The 21,645-nt window shown below is 41.2% G+C and overlaps 1 protein-coding gene across 1 annotated transcript; it reads right to left on the bottom strand.

Moving 5' to 3' along the window:
* Positions 1–607: 607 nt before the first annotated feature.
* LOC129852720 (T-cell leukemia homeobox protein 1-like) lies at positions 608–6,566 on the bottom strand. The gene is made up of 3 exons (XM_055918411.1): positions 6,095–6,566; positions 4,666–4,903; positions 608–3,438 (listed from the first exon to the last, which is right to left on the bottom strand). Exons 1-3 carry the CDS (start codon positions 6,522–6,524, stop codon positions 3,228–3,230), a joined length of 879 nt encoding a protein of 292 aa, XP_055774386.1. The 5' UTR covers positions 6,525–6,566; the 3' UTR covers positions 608–3,227.
* Between the last annotated feature and the right edge of the window lie 15,079 nt (positions 6,567–21,645).

Below are 21,645 nucleotides of genomic sequence, written 5' to 3'. Positions count from 1 at the left end.
CGATTGGGTCAGAGTTGGGACGTCCTAAGGATCCCGGATAGCACCAACCATCAGTCAGGCATTGGGATAAGATGCAGCCTTGTACACAACACAACCTAGCACCACCGGTATGTCCCTGTGTAAGTGCTTTCATCATCATGTCTTCTGGACGCAGAACGTGATGTAACCTCATTATGAATGTCTGTGGGAGAAGTCATGGGTCTATGTTCTTCTCCTTATAAATTGTATGCATGTGTGCATATGTGGAAAAAGTCTATTTTTGTTGGCATGACTATTTGTGACACACACAGATTGCTTCCCATGGGTTCTCGTGCTTTCCTTGGATGCTTTATCACTAAAAACAGTGAAGTGTGGAAGAAGTATGGTGTAACCTATCAATCCACCGATCAGTGGTCCAGAGGAGATGAGAAAACAAAGCCTTGTTCAAAATTGGGATACAGCTTTGGTATTCTTTTATGGGCAATATTTAGTCTCTTGTTATATTGTAAACAAGAGAACTAATGGGTTAGAAGAGCCAAACATTTTTCAAATACAAAACCATGAAGACAAATACTACAAATGATACAAAATCATTTAATACAAATTTGTAACGTACAAATTGCCCTATTCTGTTCATGACTATGATTAAACAGTGATTGCAGGATAACGTCTGCAGTAAACTATTTATTTTACATGCAGCTCGAAATTAAAAACAACTTTGCTCCATTCATACATTTTAAATTCAGAGACATAAGCTACACAATGATTTATGGCTTTGCATGGTACAGTGATTCATCTGGGTCTAGACACAAGAGATTATACTGTAGCTAATTTGACTCATACAGTCCTATTCATAAATCAATAGGATTTATTGCAAATGAATTGTAGCAATGTTCATGAAGGACATGACACGGATCGGTTAATTGCAATTTATGTTTTAACTTCTTAATTGATGATGTTCAGGATATGCTGCTTTGTTTCCCTGGTGGTGAATGAAAAATGCATGGGCTTCAGTGACTCACTGTGGCTGAGTTATACATTACTGTAGTATAAACAGGAGACTAAGCTGTAACTCAGGGTTAACGCTCATTGGGAGTGTGTAGTGATGAATGCATTGCAACATTACAGATTATAGAGAAGCAAAGCCCAATAAAATCAAATAGAGGACATGTTTAGAAATATCCATACTTCATACAGTATGTTACAAAAAGGTGCAGAATAATAGCAAAATAATAACTGAGGAATATTTGTGGCTGTGTCACTAATATTGTTTGATTGTAGTTACAAGGTGGAATTGTGGAAGAGAAAACAAGCAGTAAATGCTCACTTGGTCGAAATGCAAAAACATGTTAAGACAGTTCTAAAATGCACAAAGGACATGTATTTGATTGCATAAACCAAGCCTAAATAATTTTCATTTAATGAAAAAAACAAATAAGAATACTGATTTAAAAAATGAGAAGACTGAGGACAAGAAAGAAATGCAAGGTGTTGCCTAAGCACTCACTCTAATCTGCCGCTCACTGTGCTTGTCCACTTCTTTTAAACTTATCTGCCATTTTGACCACCTTTTTCCCTTGAGGGCTTTGAAACAACTGCTTGCTTGGTTTAGGAATTTCAGGAGTTTTGGAAAAGCCACTTAAGTGATGCTGCAGTGCTGATTTTCTGAGTAGATGGGGAAATTCTACCCTACATTCCTTTTTGACCATGGGGAGAGAGGCCCTGGACTAACTCACTCACACACACACGCACACACACACACACACACACACACACACACACACACACACACACACACACACACACACACACACACACACACACACACACACACACACACACACACACACACACACACACACACACACACACACAGCTGCATAAGATCAGCATCACACACACACTTCACAGTTGCAATGAGTGTTACACTAACACACAAGTGCAGAGCCGCATACTCCATAATGTAGATTCACATTCATCATTATCATGCAACCAGTATTAATCACTTGCTGGAAACACCCATTATAAAGGTCTGGTATTGACTAATAAGGGCAGATATGCGAGGGATGGTTCCTATAGTCAAAGATAGTTCTGGCCATCAGTTTTCCCAGACACAGCAATGTAGTTCCTTCCATGCACTCCAAAATGCATGATGACCATTGGTTTAAAACAAAATATGACAAGAACACAAAGCACAATACTGCTGTATTAATTATTTTAAAAGATTTTATATGGCCTTATAATTCTTGCCTGTCATCATATGTATAAATGGATCACCAGAACTGAAATTATTAGAGGACTATAGCCTAAAATACAAGAAAATTGAACAAATAACACCTTATTTTACAGGCATAATTCAGCTGTTTACCTGGTTTTTATTAAGAAATGATAGGCTAATAGTAACGATGGATAGGCTACCTACCAAAAAAAAATTACTTCAACAAACTCAAGGCAATATTAATATTTCTACCATCGTGCTTGTTTGAAAGATAAAAACAACAACTAATATTGGATAATTAATTAGTAAAATATTTAGATAACTAATTTCTAAGCAAATACCAGGTAAATACCAGACTGCAATAAAGTTTCATCCAAGTGAATAAGTGCTTGAGTGATGTGGTAAAAGGTAAAAGATAATTACTCATTTATAAGAGAGAAACTTGATGAGATGGTAAATTGTAAAATATTGTCACTGCTTCTTCCCTGCACAGAGAGAAAGGGGTTGCGTCTAGTCAACTGCTAAAACCTAATTTATAACCATTGTTATCAATATGAACATTGTTATGAGACACAGATAGGCTACTGAATGTATGCCACCGAATCGATACATTTTTCTTGAATTAGGCCTGTTCCTAACATGATCAGGTATTAATATCTATACGTTTTCCTGTTAGAGAAAGTGCTAAAATAAGTGCTCACTTATTATTGACTTATATCAAGGTACCTATATGCTTAGTCCATAATTAGGACTGGATTATGTTTTACTGAAAATGTTAAATAAAAACTTCTGAAATTAAATCACGTAAAAACAGGCAGAAAAACTGAAACTCAAAAGCCCGCTGCTATTGAGCGCGTGTCGTGGCTTAAGTTCACTGACACTTTCAACCTAAACTTTTTTCGAGGCAGTGTCAGATCAATCCGGTCGTCGTGAGTCATATTTTTTCAAGTCCTCTTCATGATCTTAAAAAGTTGTTCACTATATTACTACAATCACTTTAAAGAGGGAAAATAAAAGCGGTCAGAGTTTGTTATTCGCAGGCGGACACGCTGCTGATTTTGGCGGTGTTTTCAGTCCACGGCTGGAGGTTCTGAAGCGCAAACAGGGAGCTGTTATGCAGGCAGAGCGGGTCCGGGTTTGCCGGTTGATTTATCGTTTTCTGAAAAGCCTCCTGTTGGAGTTGCATGAGGATCCGGTTGGCTTGCTGTCGCTCTGCTTCTCTTTCCTCCGCTGTCTGGCGCCTGGAACACCGGAGACACAAGAGAGACACTGTGAGGCGTCAGAGGGAAATTATATCCAAAACAGGCTGCGTCGTATACGTACAGGCCTTGAGATCTACATCACATTTTGACACAAAGTGAATGTCTTCTGGATTTATTTGAACACGTTTAGTCAATCATGATTAGCCTAGATTATAGCACATTGTTTAACAAAATTAGCATGTAGGCAAAATTTCTTGCTTACGCATTATTAACATGTTGGCTAAAAGCTGATATCCAAATACAAATTGCCCACAATGTTCGAATTATTTCTCAGCCAACAATAGCCTATGTGGAAATAAATACAGTTTGGCAATTAATTTGTCTTCGTCTGATGACATAAATCTTTCTTTAGATTTTGCTGTTATGTTCTCCCATTGACTGAATAATTATTATTAGGCCTAGACTATATAACATAATATTAATCGTTGATTGATATGTTATTTAAAAAATTCTAAAATTCAATCTCCAGAGACGTATTAAACTGCTTCAGTAGACTACGGAAAACAACTTCAATCTGCGTAAAAGACGTGGCCAAATTGGCCTTCCACTTTTACCCATGATATGTTTAATCTGAAAGTAGCTTTAATAAATACCTTAGAAATAATGATTTTTGTCTGACATGACATTATTTCGAAAGATGAAAAAAACGTTCACTTTTACAAGAGTAGTCATATGCTAAAATAATCATTATCCTACTTTTGTGGGATAGGATATGAGTTAGTTGCCACAGAATGTAACTCATTATAAGACTGACTTTGTCTTTTCCTTGACTGTTGCAAGACAACATTAATTATCTGAATGCAACGGTTTAGAACCGAAAACTTCAATAGTAAAATACAATTTACGACCTGGGGTAGACAAAGAAGTGGGGCGATTGGATTTTTGTATATATTTGTTATCAAATGCACACAATTAATTAATGTCATATAATAGATAAAGACATCATTTTCTATGCGTTATTATATTAGAGTTCATATTTGTAAAACATCACCCAAATGTGTAGACCTATTGCTATTTTTGTTGGATTTGTAGCCTTCTTGGAGTGTAAATAAATTGCCCATTCTATACATAAAAGCACCAACAGACCTAAAACACACGCATACACGCGCGCACACACACAAACAAACTATGACATTCCGCGCTGGAGCGTACACCTTATAGGCTACGTTAAATGTGGCCTATACAGATGATCATCAGTAATCTCACCTCCATTTTGTTCTTCTGTTCTGGAACCATGTTTTGACTTGCGCATCAGTCATCTTGAGGGCCTTAGCCAAAGCCGCTCGCTCTGCGGAAGCCAGGTACTTCTGTCGGTGAAAGCGTTTCTCCAGCTCGCAGATCTGCAGGCGGGTAAAAGACGTCCGGGGCTTTTTCTTTTTGGGGGGCGTTCGGTTCTGGTACGGGTGACCTACACGGCGTGTTACAGTGAGTGGTGAAAGCGCCACTGGATTGGGAGGACGGATAGATAGGGACAAAAGCAAGCAGCAAAATCAGAAAGAGAGCAGCAACAGAGCAGCGAAGCAAGTTCAAGAAACGTCAGACATAGAGGGGAGATCTATAGCTCGCAGGGAAAATTAAAGGGTTAAAATGCCGGAACGTGACACAAAGAAGCGCAAATTCATTATGAAATGTCAAATTCCTAGACCAAACATCCTATTGTTAACAGTCTTCTGATACATGCAGCCCTGAATTATATAAGTGTGAGGAATTTTTTTTTGTCAAAAAACAAACATTTAAACCCCCATCCCACCCTATTAGAAAAAAAGGTTCTGTATAGAACCAAAAAGGGTTATATTGCTTGCTTCATATATGGCACCCCTAAAGGTTCTACATAGAACCCCTTTGAACCCCAGCGGTTCTTCTTCACAACCAAAATGTGTGTATTGTTTTTGCATTATTATTGCTAGGTGTTACTGCACTGTTGGAGCGAGAAACACAAGCATTTCGCTGCACCTTCGATAATATACGCAAATCTGTGTACGTGACCAATAAACTTTGATTTGAAAATTGGTTCCTTATAGAACCCTTGGGTTTCATATAGGGTTCTAAATTGAACCACTTTCGGTTCTATATAGAACCTTAAGCTGTTCCATACATGAACCAAGCATAGAACCCCTTTTGGTTCTATCCAGAAACTTTGTTTCTAAGAGTGTAGGCTTAAGTTAACTTTTAAAATGTCAGTTTGAAGGATAATTTTCATGTTAAATCATGGAGCACTAAGAAGCAAAAATGCGTGTGTTAGCCTATACTTTGTTGGAGCAATTTGGGAAATGTAATTTAGGCTATTTCGATAGCATGCATATATGTCTTAGGCTATGTTATCTAAGTCACTGTTAATTGTAGGTGCTTCTTATGAGCTATAAAGGCCTAGTAAAATAAGTGAAAGCCATTGGTGTTCAACAACTAAAATCATCTCATGAAATTACACAGCGTGTTCAGCAGTAGCCTAGCTTATGCTTTATTATCGATTATTTCAGAGCTGAGTTCATCAGGAAAAATTACTAGGTTACGGACCATCATCAGAAACAAATAGAATGACAGGGATTGTCCCATAATAAACATGGCAACGTCATGCATATTGCTATTTAATTTCCAGATAACCAACCACATTTTATGTGCATTAGAGGTGGTCTACCTGTGAACCTGTCTTTGGTGTATCTTCTGTTGCTCTCCATCCAGGGGAAGGTAAATCCCGTCAGGTTGTTAATCGAGCCTGGTATCGTGGACATACCACCGGGGATGGACGAGTGTCCACTGTTCAGAGGCCGATGCGCGGGCACACGGATGACTCCAGCCGCGTTAGCGTTATTCCCACTGACGTTCATCCCCATGTTCATGTTATAGGTGCCGCTCAGATTGGCTACCCCATATGCGTTGCTGTTATATCCAGAGTTGTTGCCGGTGAAGTTACCCGTCATGGTGTTGTAGGCAGTGCTGACAACGCAGCCGAGTCCATAGTCCGACTCGGGCATCCAGCTCTGATCCACATTGTTGAGGATGTGGTCGATCCCAAAGCTGATGGGCTCGGCGTGAGTGTGCTGGAGATGCGCTCCAATATGATCCATGGCCTCCTCGAGCCCCCCGCGAGGTACAGAGGTGCTCCACGCCGTGCGCCTTATCTTGGAGCTTAAAAACGTATTCTGCTCTCGCTCCAGTCGTTATCTAATAAGTGTGGGTGCATGTGTGTGAGTGTGTATGTGTTTGTATGTGTGCGTGAGAGAGTGTATATGTGTGTGACGCTAAACTAAATGCGATTGTCTGTTTTTTTTCTTCTTCCTTTTTGGCTCAGGCAGCCTTGCCGGCTGGAGTAAGAGAGCATCAATCAAAGTGCCAAATAGGCAGAGCGAGATTAAGACCCAATTTTAGGCCTCGAGACTCAATTGGCTAAAGACACTACGGAGAGGCCACAAGCTCATTCAGTGAAAGCTGCGCGCCTTCTCTATGGACTCGTGGCACACTTCATAAACACCAGGTGGAGTCTTGTGAAAGTAGGCAATGTTTATATTCCGTAGCCTATTCATTTCACCTCATGGCACGGTACATCTTCCCAACATCGATTACAAAACTGTTTTACAAACCTCAAAGTAACCTAAGGTAAATAGGTGCGTGGTCAGCTCCGTGCAAGCAGTGAAAGTGTTTAACGTGTTTCGAGAGCTCTGTCCATCCATCCATCATAAATACATAAATGGGTATAGGCCTCTGTGTTCAACTTATTTCAGGTTGGCCTAATCAAAGGTCTCCATTTGACAGTGGTTCTTGGGAACACAATTGAACTGGAGACAAATCTACGTCCATGATCAAGCAAATACGCAACCCAACAACATTACGCAAAATAAAACTCCATTCGGTTATAATTGGGGAAAAACATCAACAAATAGCCAACTTTGTTTTGATACAAGGACAAGATGAGGAAGTAAATCGATTAATAGCATCCTAAACCTTTAGTTAACTGCATATCATAATGAATTTCAAACAGACTTGCAATGTGCTCATCTTTTATATAAAACGTATTAATGGCATAGGCCCATGCGTAATTCCAAAAGTTATTCAATTCACTTGTGAATAGTGGGCTCATCTCTTGATTCTATATGTAATTAAAATCCAATACTGCCAAATAGATCCGTGTCATATACAGCCGGAAGGAGTTGATTAGGCTTTCAGGGGAAAAGGGAGATCAAATAGGTCAATTCATGATAAGCATATCGCGTGCTCAACTCCTATAATCATCTCCTATAATTACCCCATTATTTATTTATGTTTCCTATAGTGGCATCATTACAAAACTAATGTATTTTAATTAGCCATTGACTGAGTGTGCATGTGTCAATACATTCCCCCCAGAAGAACCAGAAATATTCAGGCTACGCACACACGCCTCGCATGCCTATTAACATTTTCGTGAAATAAAATAAAAATAGTATAAACCATTTGACTACAAACTCGGTATTTTTAATGCAACATATCCAGTGTCTTACTCAATCTGTATACGTCATTAATGATCAATGGCTTTGTATTATGTATTCAATAACATTCAAGTTCAAATGAATAAATATTGGCTACCTGTAGCATATCTAAATAAAAGCCCAATAAATTATCAAAGCGAGTTTTTGGAATGCGTTATTAATCTACACCTAATAAATGTTTCGAAATTAGAAATTCAACAAACAAAAACATACACTTTAAAACAATTAAATGAAAATGAAACCATACGGGTCATTGATTTTCTCTCCTCTCGAAAGCTTCTGGGACGTGATTATTTAACCGAGAGCATTAAAGTATTTATATTTGATCTCCAGATTCTCACTGGCAAATTGACCAACATTAAAGTTTAATGGCTCGCGGTGCTCCCAAACTTGTGTGGTATACCAACTCGTTAAAATCTGGACTAGGCTAATAACGAACGTTGAGGACTTTCAGGAAGGGGTAAATAATTCAAATGAAATGCAATAGTCTACTAATGCAGTCACGGAGGACTGCACGCTTTTCTTTTTTCTTCTGAGAGAGTTAGAGCATGAGCCTATACACACACGCGCAAGTATCTCTTCTGAAAATGTTGCCTATCTGTCCATTTAATAGGCACTATGATAAGGCTTATTATAATTAATCGAAATGGTGGTGTAAATGATTTGCTGTTCTCATGCACAGTGGGCCAAGGGTCTTGTGTGTGAGTGTGTGTGTGTGTTTGCCTGTGTGTTTGCCTGTGTGTGTGTGTGTGTGTGCGCGCGCGTCATACACCTCCAATCCAACTAGGAGTAAAACTGGCAGCGGCATTTTATCAAACTCGATTATTGAGCAGCGACCTCCAATTGCAGCTCCGGTGTCGGTGTTGGGTTTGGCAAAACTTGTCTTTAGAGAAATGTAGCCTATTGATTTCTTACCACTTTAAGTAGCCTATGCTTAACAGTGCACTAATCCCAGTGTTTTAGGCTACATTAGCCTATCCTAATCAATTAAGCCATATAGCCTATAATAGGCTATTAAGGCCCATTTTCAGATGTGTTTTTAGTTCTGCTGCTTCATCGTGTGAGGACAGTCTCGTGGTGGTATGTGGTCCTCTATCCGGATGTTGTGTTTCTTTCCCCCTGTGGTTGTATCAGTGTATCGTCTTTCTGGCTCTACCTGCGCAGACCTTGATCCCTAACCCCGACCTCTCTGGCGCCAACTCCATCACCTCATCCCCTCACACATGCACTTAACGAGAAGGCTCGCCCGAGTCAAGCGCACGTGGCCAAGAATGGCGACAGTTTGGGTGAGCGCTCTGTTCCCGCATACACGAAAATTAAACCATCCCTCTCTCCCCAATCGCTTCTGTCCCGCACCGCCAACTGTGGTGTAGACGTGGACATTTTAATTGATTTGTATCAGAATGAATAACAGAGCGCAGCAGCCACATTCTCAAAGCCAGATAAAACATTGCATGGACATGTTGTATCGACACACAGAACAGCCGTCAAATACAACCAATGCCTCGAGCCAAATTTATGTCAGTGCCTACGTGCTTGTGCACCCGGATATCCACTGGCGCAAAAATAGGCCTACCTTATTGAACAATTATTTTATACACAGATCATGTAAACAAAATTTCGAAGTTGTTCCAAACGTCAAATTTCGAAGTGAGAATGGATGTCAAATACTGACTTGTATCGGCGGTTGACCTGGCTGACTTTGACTACATTTGATTGGTTTGTAGAGTAAAAATGTGTAATGCAATTCCTAATTGACTTAACACCTTCACTTGGGTGAATTAGGCCTAATGGATTCCTTGGCATAGGTCTACATGAGCTTTTATAAACTGATATGAGCTGAGTGTCCCTGTGATCGAAGCTGTGCACTATTTCATACAGTCTGTGAATGACTTAGGTTGATGTACTCCACTCTTACCCATGATCTGAAGGGCTGAAATAAGTTCTGAAATAACAGTTCTCAACGGGATAAGTGAACTATCATCCTGTTTGTTTAGTAACACAGGGAAATGCCCGCCACCACAGGGATCTCACACACCAGACACTGCTAGCCCCACAACCTCTCCACTTCCTCCTTAGCACGCAGGCACACACACGTGCACACACACACACGTGCACACACACACACACACGTGCACACACACACACACACACACACACACACACACACACACACACACACACACACACACACACACACACACACACACACACACACACACACACACACACACGGTCTCTGAACAAAAACATAAGCGACATGGGATTCACGCACAGGAAAAGCATGAGGATTCACACCGCTGCAGGCAGACTGATCCGTCAGAGTTAGATGCACTTTACTGACACATCTGTAGGTAATGTGAGGCAGTAAAGACAAACTATTTTGTATTGAACATTGTCCAATGGTCTAATTGACAAGGGGAACTCTCCTAGGGTGTATTCATTCTCAGAGTGCACGTAAGGACATTTTGTTTTTTCCGTTAAAAGTCATGTTTAAAAGCATAAACTCAGACTAACCATTTACTACTTGTGAGGAGGAACACACAAGAGTAAAGCGCCCGGAGCTGAGAGCATGTAGCCAGTGGATAAGCGGTGTTATGTCTGTGTGTGGTGCTTGGGGTGGGGGTGTATGTGGTGTGAGTAGAGGAGAGTTGCTACAGTCCAGGCCATAGGTGTAGCCACATGAAAGTGATGACCTCATACAGTCTGTCAACACACATACACACACGCAGACTATAATCTCCGAGCGATGGAACAAACCGTTTCCGTTACTTCACCTATTTTCTTCAAACAGGACCAGAATTTTATGATTGTAAAACACAGAGTAACTCACATTTCCAAGTCTTGCAGGACATAAGGTTTAGTCTTTCCTCTGCCTTGTGTGAGTGACCGGTCCCTTATCTGAACATCAGCAACTTCCAGAAAAGCCCATTTTCAAGTGATGGATGGGACCCAGTCAGAGAGAGAGACGGAGAGATAGAAAGAAAGAAAGTAGGGGAAAAAATAAAGCAACCATGGACACTGGAGTGAGTTGCCTTCGGCTAGTTGGACACAGATGCACCTTATTTTAATGACAGCCATCCATGATAACTTAAAGGAGAAGGTTTTTTATGTAAATGGCATGTTATGGAAGGGTCCAGACACTGCGATTTCACATGTTTTTGAGAAACTTACCCCAACCAGTAATTCACTTCCTCATCCTCGTTGTGCAATATTGGGGCACTGAAAACACATGAAAAAAATGCTAAATCAAATCCCCAAATATGTCCTTTTAGAAACGGAAACGTTCTCAGTGTAGTGATGCAGGTTTTTAGATGTTGTACACATGAAATTGTGTCATTCTGAACTTTATCCGCAATGTTATATTCCATTTTGTGGGACTCCTGCTGTTTCCCATATCCAGCAGTTCCACTGTCTGTGTAGCCTGCTGCTAGAATGTATGGAGAGCTAATCGCTCGAGTGGCAACAAAATGGAATATAACTTTGCGAATAAAGTTCGGAATGACACAATTTCATGTGTACAACATCTAAAGAACTGCATCACTACATTGAGAACATTTCCGTTTCTAAAAGGACTTATTTGGGTGTTTTTGGAGCCTTTGTTTATGTTTTTTTCTGAGATCCTGTAGTGCACAACTAGGATGAGGAAGTGAATAGCTGGGGTAAGTTTCTCAAAACATGTGAAATCACAATAAAAGTGTCTGGACCTTTCTAATCTGAACAAAAATGTGAATGCAACATGTAAAGTGCTGGTCCCATGTTTCATGAGCTGAAATAATATATCCCAGAAATTTTCCATACACACAAAAAGCTTATTTCTCAAATAATCCCCGGTCGAGTCATACCAAAGACTGTAAAATGAGACCGATGCGTCTCTGCTTGGCATTCAGCATTAAGAAGATAGATTGGGGGTAAGGCCCTGCGATAGACTAGCTTCCTGTCAAGGGCCTGTACTTGTACTTCAAGCTGCCTCACTCTACAGAAACAGGAGGTAGGCTCCTGCTCCTATGAGCCAAGGCTACAAACTGATAATGTGGACCAGTATGTTGTTAGGTTCATTTCTGGAAGGACAAATTATATTTTCGATAGTGTCATCATCAATTCATTTTCGTTCACTTTGGAGTAGAAAAGTCACCAGAACTGACTTTCTCATAGTCCTTCAAAAAATAATAATAGTACAAGGGGCATGCCAAGTGTGGTGAAGAGTACACAAATAGAATAACGGGTTATGACATTTAAATGAAGTTAAAGCGGGGGTTTGGTGGTAGTTAGTTCTGGTTGGGATATATTTATCAAGTTATCAGGAAAAGATCCCCCAAATTTTCCATATGCACAAAAAGTTTATTTCGCTCAACTTTTGTTCACACATTTGTTGACATCCTTGTTAGTGAGCATTTCTCCTTTGCCAAGATAATCCATCTACCTGACAGGTGTTATCAAGGCTCAGGCTAAGACCCAGATGCAGACACAGGAGGTGGATAGTACGAGTCTCAGAGTTTATAATAGTACAAGGGGCAGGCAAGAGGTAAATCAAGGCAGGCAAAGAGTCGTAATCCAAATCAGAATCAGGCAGGATCAGGACAGGCAGAAAAGTCAAAACTGGGAAAACCACAGGAACCACACTGGTAAGACTTGACAAGACAAACTGGCAACAGACCAACAGAAAACACAGGTATAAATACACAGGGGATAATGAGGGGAGATGGGAGACACCTGGTGGGGGGTGGAGACAAGCACAATGACAGGTGAAACAGATCAGTGTGTGACAGGTGTGGCATATCAAGAAGATGATTAAACAGCATGAGCATTACAGCATGCTGGGGACAATAAAAGTCCATTTCAAAATGTGCAGTTTTGTCACCCAACACAATGTCACAGATGTCTCAAGTTTTGAGGGATTTTGCGAGTGGCATGCTGACTGCAGTAACGTCCACCAGAGCTATATTGCGTTGTGTAGGTGAGCGGTTGTGAACAGAGTGCCTCATGGATGCGGTGGGGTTATGGTATGGGCAGGCATTAGCTACGGACAGCAAAAACAATAGCATTTTATTGATGGAAATTTGAATGCACAGAGATACCGTAACGAAATCCTGAGGCCCATTGTCGTGCCATTCACCCGCCACCATCACCTCATGTTTCAGCATGATAATGCACGGCCCCATGTCGCAAGGATCTGTACACAATTCCTGGAAGCTAAAAATGTCCCAGTTCTTCCATGGCCTGCATACTCACCAGACATGTCACCCATTGAGCATGTTTGGGATGCTCTGGATTGCCGTTTACGACATCGTGTTCCAGTTCCCGCCAATATCCAGCGTCTTCGCACAGCCATTGAAGAGGAGTGGGACAACATTCCACAGGCCACAATCAACAGCCTGATCAACTCTATGCGAAGGTGATGTGTTGCGCTGCATGAGGCAACTGGTGGTCACATCAGATACTGACTGGTTTTCTGATCCACACCCCTACCTTTTTTTAAGGGTATCTGTGACCAACAGATGCATATCTGTATTCCCAGTCATGTGAAATCCATAGATTAGGGCCTAATTAACTTATTTAAATTGACTGATTTCCTTCTATGAACTGTAACTCAGTAGATTCTTTGAAATTGTTGCATGTTGCGCTTATATTTTTGTTCTGTGTATAATGTGCTATTCACATCAAAAATAGAGATTTGGCTGTTCAATGAAAGCAAAATTCTCCTTTAAGGTTGGATCCACTGCCCCCATGCCTTTCCCATACAAGGCCTCTTGTCACTCAGGTTCAGTGAGTTTAACCCCTCAGGGAGGATTGATGGTCAGGGTGAGAGGAGTGACTCAGGAATAGAAGGCAAAGATCAGGGAAAAGGACAGGGAATGTTTGGCCTGAACGCTTGGAACGGAAGCAGGGACTCCACGTTTGGTTTTATGGACACACCATCAAATATAAAAAAGGGCGTATTCTGAACTTTGACGTTATATTGTGGATGCTAGCTATCCACTGCACTGTGTGAATGTATACTGAGATAAATACAAAGGCATGGATCAATCCATCAATCTCATGACCAATCTGTCAAACAATGTGCAATCAAGAGGAGTCATTCATGCATTTTAAAATTAAACCTGAACTTAATCAATACATGTTTTGAAGTCATATTTTCCAAATTCATGTGGTACTGGCAACACAAAGGCTGTGGGTTCAGTTGAACCCTGTGTCATGTTGGATAAAATGTGTATAACTTTTGCTTTGATGGCTAAAGCATAGTGCAGGAGCTACTTGAGATACTCATCCCAGCAAACCAAAATTGGTTCGGTGAAAGTTCTCACAACATTTGTTAGGTCGCGGAAAATGTTCTCATAACACAAAAACTGTCCAGTCGTGCTGACGATTATAGAATGTTTGCCTGACGTTGCAAAAATGTTCCTCAAACACAATCGGTTCTTTACAGGTTCCCAGAATGTTTCATTGGGTTGTAGGAACAGGTTCCCAAAACACAAATATGTTCAGTTGTGATGCCATTCATATAATGATTAGCTTAAGTTGCACAGGACATTCCTATAGTGTTGTAAGTATGTTGATAGGTCACATTACATTTAAGTTTTACCTAATATTATCACAACATTCTCAGCATGCAAATTTGTAGCTCCTTAGGCAGTTTTTCTCCAGATTAAATGACAATTCACATTTGAGAACTGTATTCTAGATGATACAATGACAGATGGCATTTTAAAATCATTTATAGGACATTTGAACAGCATTTCATCATACAAACACAACCATATGTTTTGCATTTCATATGTTGACAATATGCACATGTGGGGTTTGAAGCTGCAATGTAAGGTTCCCTTGACAGGTCTTTTATCCTCTGCGCCACCAGAGGATAAATGTCTTATGTCTACTTTTTTTCAATATATATATATATAGCCATGGCAGTATGGCCAATCAGGAATTCCATGCTTCCTTTATAGCTTTCTAACGCACAGTTCAGATGCCAAATTTGTGGCGAGTCGAACTGAATAGAAATTAAAAGCATGGTTAAGCACTTTTGGTTTCATACAACCACTGTCAACACGGTATCAGACTTCCTTGTTGGTTTTGAGTCGAATTCAGGCAAAAGAGCGACCTCTCACAGAAGTGCTCCCCCTGCGAGTCCATGATCGTACTTCTGTTGTGGGTGTGGTAGAGAAGCAACCTTTATTTACATGCAATTAACATATATTAACATGCATGGTCATTTCTTTCAACAGTGGGAGAACTGCTCTGGCGCGCTGCATTAAACAGAGGCGTACTTCACGTGCACCGCGATGAAAGAGCGGCAGAGCGTGTGGCAGAGGATGAGCTGACCAGCTGGCAAGTATCTTCACTGACAATTTCAACCTGACCGGGCTGTAATACCAACTTGTTTCAAGCAGACCACCATAGACCCCGTGCCCAATAATGCCAAGGTAACCTGCCTAAATGACTATCGCACCGTAGCACTCACATGTATAGCCATGAAATGCTTTGAAAGGCTGGTCATGGTCCCTATCAGCACCATCATCCCAGACACCCTGGACCCACTCCAATTAGCATACCGCCCCAACAGATCCACAGATGACGCAATGTCTATTGCACTCCACACTGCGCTCACCCGCCTTGACAAAAGGAATACTTATGTAAGAACGCTGTTCATTGACAGCTTAGCATTCAACACCATAGTCTCCTCCAAGCTCATCACCAAGCTCAGGACCCTGGAACTGAACAGCTCCCTCTGCAACTGGACCCTGGACTTCAGGCAGTGAGGGTAGGCAATCATCCGCCACCCTCAGGGGTGTGTGCTTAGTCCCCTCCTGTACTTCCTGTTCACCCACAATTGGGCATGACTCCATGATGTGTTAGGACTGATCACCGAAGCCGATGAGGCAGCCTATAGGGAGGAGCTCAGAGACTTGGCAGTGTGGTTCCAGGACAACAACCTCTCCATCAACTTCAGCACGACAAAGGAGCTTATCGTGGACTACAGAGGGCCCCAAAAATGGTCAAATACTCCATCCACCCAAGCCATAGACTGTTCTCTCTGCTACCGCATGGCAAGCGGTACCAGCGGTACCAGTGGACAAGTCTGGAACCAACTGGACCGTGAACAGCTTCGACCCCCAAGCTGCTAAACAATACTTCTAAATAACTAATCAAATAGCTACCCTGGACTACCTGCATTGACCCCCCTTTTTTGAATTACCTCTCTTGCACTGATTCTGGGCAGACACACTGGACTCTACCCTCACACTCACACATACTTACACTGACAGCCCAACATTCACTCACACACACACACACACACACACACACACACACACACACACACACACACACACACACACACACACACACACACACACACACACACACACACACACACACACACACACATAACATGCGCATACATGCATACTGACGCCACACACACGCTCTCACATATACTTTCACACTCACAACATACGCTGCTGCTACTGCTCCACATACGCTGCTGCTACTGCTCAGTCTTATCTATTCCAGTTGCCAAGTCACCAAGAATGTGACCTTTTTATTTTATCGTCAAAAGTCCGACGAGGGGCAATCTACTGTTTTACACGGCACTATGTCCCCGCTTTTCCAAAGAGAAAGCGACATAATTTTTTTAGTTTAGGGAGGCGACAGAGCACTGTTTAATCTAGGGCTTAGACATAACTAAGCCAGGGAAATACTGGTAACTGAGTTAATCACCATCACTTCATCCCAGTGGAGGCTGCTTGGGGAGGACAGCTCATAATAATATCTAGAATGGAGTGTAATCACTGGAATGGGGTGGCAGGTAGCCTAGCGGCTAAGAGCGTTGAGCCAGTAATTGATAGGTCGCTGGTTTGAATCCCAGAGTCAACTACACTACCGTTCAAAAGTTTACTTAGAAATGTCCTTGTTTTTGAAAAAAACAAACATTTTTTTGTCCATTAAAATAACATAAAATGTATCCAAAATACAGTGTAGACATTGTTAATGTTGTAAATGACTATTGTAGCTGGAAACAGCAGATTTGTTATGGAATATCTACATAGGCGTACAGAGGCCCATTATCAGCAACCATCACTCCTGTGTTCCAATGGCACGTTGTGTTAGCTAATCCAAGTTTATAATTTTAAAAGGCTAACTGATCATTAGAAAACCCTTTTGCAATTATGTTAGCACAGCTGAAAACTGTTGAACCAATAAAGAAGCAATAAAACGGGCCTTTAGACTAGTTGAGTATCTGGAGCATCAGCATTTGTGGGTTTGATTAATGGCTCAAAATGGCCAGAAGTACTTTCTTCTGAAACTCGTCTGTCTATTCTTGTTCTGAGAAATGAAGACTTTTCTATGCAAGAAATTGCCAAGCAACTGAAGATCTCGTACAGCGCTGTGTACTACTCCCTTCACAAAACAGCGCAAACTGGCTCTAACCAGAATAGAAAGAGGGGTGGGAGGCCCCGGTGCACAACTGAGCAAGAGGACAAGTACATTAGAGTGTCTAGTTTGAGAAACAGATGCATCACAAGTCCGCAACTGGCAGCTTCATTAAATAGTACTTGCGAAACACCAGTCTCAACAGCAGCAGTGAACAGGCGACTCCGGGATGCTGGCCTTCTAGGCAGAGTTGCCATAAAGCCATATCTCAGACTGGCCAATTAAAAGAAAAGATTAAGATGGGCAAAATAACACAGATACTGGACAGAGGAACTCTGCCTAGAAGGCAATTTCTCACATGGAATAGACTTCAATAGCCTTCACTTTATTTTGTTTTTTTGGGGGGTCATTTTAATTGAAACCAATCACAGTAAGGTACTTGATTGTCACCCAGTAATAATTTGAAATTGAGATAAAAACAACTGCATTGGACCTTTAAATCAATAAAATATTATTGCGTTGAACCTGAATTTGTTTTGGTATATGAATTATGAATCATCATTTTTCAGAATGGGTTTTGCATTGTATGTTCTGAGCCTGTATTTAAGAAGCATATGAATACAAGTTATTTAAAGGAAGATCAATCCAACTAAAATAAAATTTCATACGTTTTTCAATATGTGATGAAGAAAGAAAATGTACAATGGACTCATTTCAGGAAACTAGGCGTATGTCATACGTCACTACTTCACAGGAGCGGCATTTGAACGTAAACATAATTTTTTTATCAAAATGCATAAATCCATAAATACGAATACAATTGTTAAATTACGAGCCTACTTGGTTTAGCCACAAAATAATACAGGAACCTTTCCGCTAACCATGATTGGCTGAGATAATGGATGGGCTGGACATGCCGGGAGATGAGTTCGGATTGGTCTGCCATGTAGCATGCTTCTGTCTATAACGTGAGCTGTTCAGTATGTGTTGACAGTCCTTTCTACCGCAACGTTTTTGAAAGATATAACATTACCATCGAGAACAACAACATTGATGCCCTGAATTTAGCAGGCACTATCGACAGATCAGTTGGAAAAAGTGATGGGCTACTTTCTGCACACGTAACGGTCAGTGTGAACCGGAGTGACTTGAAACAACTCTGGCCAAACAAGATGTAGCTACACACATATTGGAGTTAAATGGTTCCAGTCTGCCGTGAAGCGTACATCCATGTAAGAGTCTAGCTACATTTTCAGATATAATTTTATCATTCAGTCAGAGTAATTTGTATAGTAATATTTTCGAATAAGAAACCCATTTGCATTGCTATTTATAGCCTAATGTTAGCTAGCTAGATTCATACTACAGCTATGACATTGTTTGTATTGGTAGTAGTATGAGTTGGGATTATGCCGGTTCATTGTTTAGCCAGGTAGCTACAGGTCTAAACAAAAGACTCCACTTCGGCCAGATTATTACATGACCCATCAAAATTAGCCAGTTGTGTCTGGGGGTGATTACGGCCATCTATTGTATTTCATGAACATGTGTGCAGGTCAAGACAATTGCGACCCATACTTAGCTAGATGTGGCTGGGGGGTGGTTAAAGCATTTCCTTCACATGACCCATCAATTTAGACATGTGTGTCGGGTAAGAGTCTTCTAATAATGATAAAATATTTATTACTTTCTGCTTTTGCTATTGCTACAATGCAAGTAACCACTTCACTGTACCATTTACCCCTTCTGTATCCTGTGCATGTGACAAATAAACCTGGATTTATTCGATATAGCGTGTGTTTACCACATGGCCTCATGTGAATCCTTAAAGAGATGGGTGGAGCTAAGGCTTAAGAGGGTGTGAACGGTGCTGAATGGGTGTAGACAAAGAAGAACTCTCCAGTAGGTGTATTTGTATTTATTATGGATCACCATAACACTCTCCCTGGGGCCTGGCCCGTACTCCACTACCACATATCACAAAATACATGTGTATGTGTGTATCGTGCATATGTTATCATGTGTGTATATGTCTGTGCCTATGTTTATGTTGCTTCAAAGTCCCCGCTGTTTCATAAAGGTGTATTTTTATCAATTTTTTAAATCTGATTCTACTGCTTGCACCAGTTACATGATGTGGAATAAAGTTCCATGTAGTCATGGCACTATGTAGTACTGTGCGCCTCCCATAGTCTGTTCTGGACTTGGGGACTGTGAAGGGACCTCTGGTGGCATGTCTTGTGGGGTATGCATGGGTGTCTGAGCTATGTGCTAGTCATTTAAACAGACAGTTCGGTGCTTTCAACAGGTTTTACCTCTCACAAATACAGTCCCCTCCTGTACTCCCTGTTCACTCATGACTGCACGACCAGGCACGACTCCAAAACCATCATTAAGTTTGCTGATGACACAATAGTGGTAGGCCTGATCACCGACAACGATGAGACAGCCTATAGGGAGGAGGTCAGAGACCTGAAAATGTGGTGCATGGACAACAACCTCTCCCTCAACGTGATCAAGACGAAGGCGATGATTGTGGACTACAGGAAATAGAGGACTGAGCACGCCCCCATTTTCATCGTCGGGGCTGTAGTGGAGCAGGTTGAGAGCTTCAAGTTCCTTGGCGTCCACATCACCAACAAACTAACATGGTCCAAGCACACCAAGACAGTTGTGAAGAGGACACGACAAAACCTATTCCCCCTCAGGAGACTGAAAAGATTTGTCATGGATCCTCAAAAAGTTTTACAGCTGCACCATCGAGAGCATCCTGACGGGTTGCGTCACTGCCTGGTATGGCAACTACTCGGCCATACCAGGGTAGCGCGTATGGCCCAGTACATCACTGGGGCCAAGTTTCCTGCCATCCAGGACCTCTATACCAGGCGGTGTCAGAGGAAGGCCCAAAAAATTGTCAAAGACTCCAGCCACCCTAGTCATAGACTGTTCTCTCTGCTACCGCACGGCAAGCGGTACCAGAGTGCCAGGTCTAGGTTCAAGAGGCTTCTAAACAGCTTCTACCCCAAAGCCATAAGACTCCTGAACAGCTAATCAAATGGCTACCCAGACTATTTGCACCCCCCCCCCTCCACGCTGCTGCTACTCTCTGTTATTATCTATGCATAGCCACTTTAATAACTCTACCTAAATGTACATAATTACCTCAACACCTGTGCCTCCGCACATTGATACATTGACTCTTTACCGGTACCCCCTGTATATAGCCCCACTAATGTTATTTACTGCTGCTCTTTAATTATTTGTTATTCTTATCTCTTACTTTTTGGGGGGTATTTTCTTAACTGCATTGTTGGTTAAGGGCTTGTAAGAAATAATTTCACTGTACGGTCTTCTTCACCTGTTGTTTTTGGAGCATGTGACAAATACAATTTGATTTGATGAAATCAATCTTTCCTCCACTTTGAGCCAGGAGAGATTGAGATGCATATAATTAATGTTTGCTCTCTGTGTACATCCAAGGGCCAGCCGTGTTGCCCTGTTCTGACCCAGTTGCAATTTACCTAAGTCCCTCTTTGTGACACCTGACCACACGGCTGAACAGTAGTCCAGGTGCGACAAAACTAGAGCCTGAAGGTAGAGCAGCGCTTTATCATGGACAGACTTGCCCCCTTCTTAGCTACTGTTGTATCAATATGTTTTGACCATGATAGTTTACAATCCAGGGTTACTCCAAGCAGTTTAGTCACCGGAACTTGCTCAATTTCCATTTTATTCATTACAATATTTGGTTGAGGTTTAAGGTTCAATAAATGATTTGTCCCATATTTAGGACTAACTTATTCCTTGCCACCCATTCTGAAACTAACTGCAGCTCTTTGTTAAGTGTTGCAGTCATTTCCGTCGCAGTAGTAGCTGACGTGTATAGTGTTGAGTCATCTGCATACATAGACACACTGGCTTTACTTAGTGGCATATCGTTAGTAAAGATTGAAAAAAGTAAGGGGCCTAGACAGCTTCTCTGGGGAATTCCTGATTTCTACCTGGATTATATTGGAGAGGATCCCATTAAAGAACACCATATGTGTTCTGTTAGACAGGTAACTCTTTATCCACAATATAGCAGAGTGTGTAAAGCCATAACACATACAGTACCAGTCAAAAGTTTGGACACACCTACTCATTCTACATTGTAGAATAATAGTGAAGACATCAACACTATGAAGTAACACATATGGAATCATGTATCGCAGCAAAAAAATGAACGTCCTCTCACTGTCAACTACGTTGATTTTCAGCAAACTTAACATGTGTAAATATTTGTTTGAACATAACAAGATTCAACAACTGAGACATAAACTGAACAAGTTCCACAGACATGTGACTAACA

The sequence above is a fragment of the Salvelinus fontinalis genome, chromosome 1 (assembly GCF_029448725.1).
Source record: "Salvelinus fontinalis isolate EN_2023a chromosome 1, ASM2944872v1, whole genome shotgun sequence".
Taxonomy (NCBI): domain Eukaryota; kingdom Metazoa; phylum Chordata; class Actinopteri; order Salmoniformes; family Salmonidae; genus Salvelinus; species Salvelinus fontinalis.
This window is presented reverse-complemented; position numbering and strand designations above follow the sequence as displayed.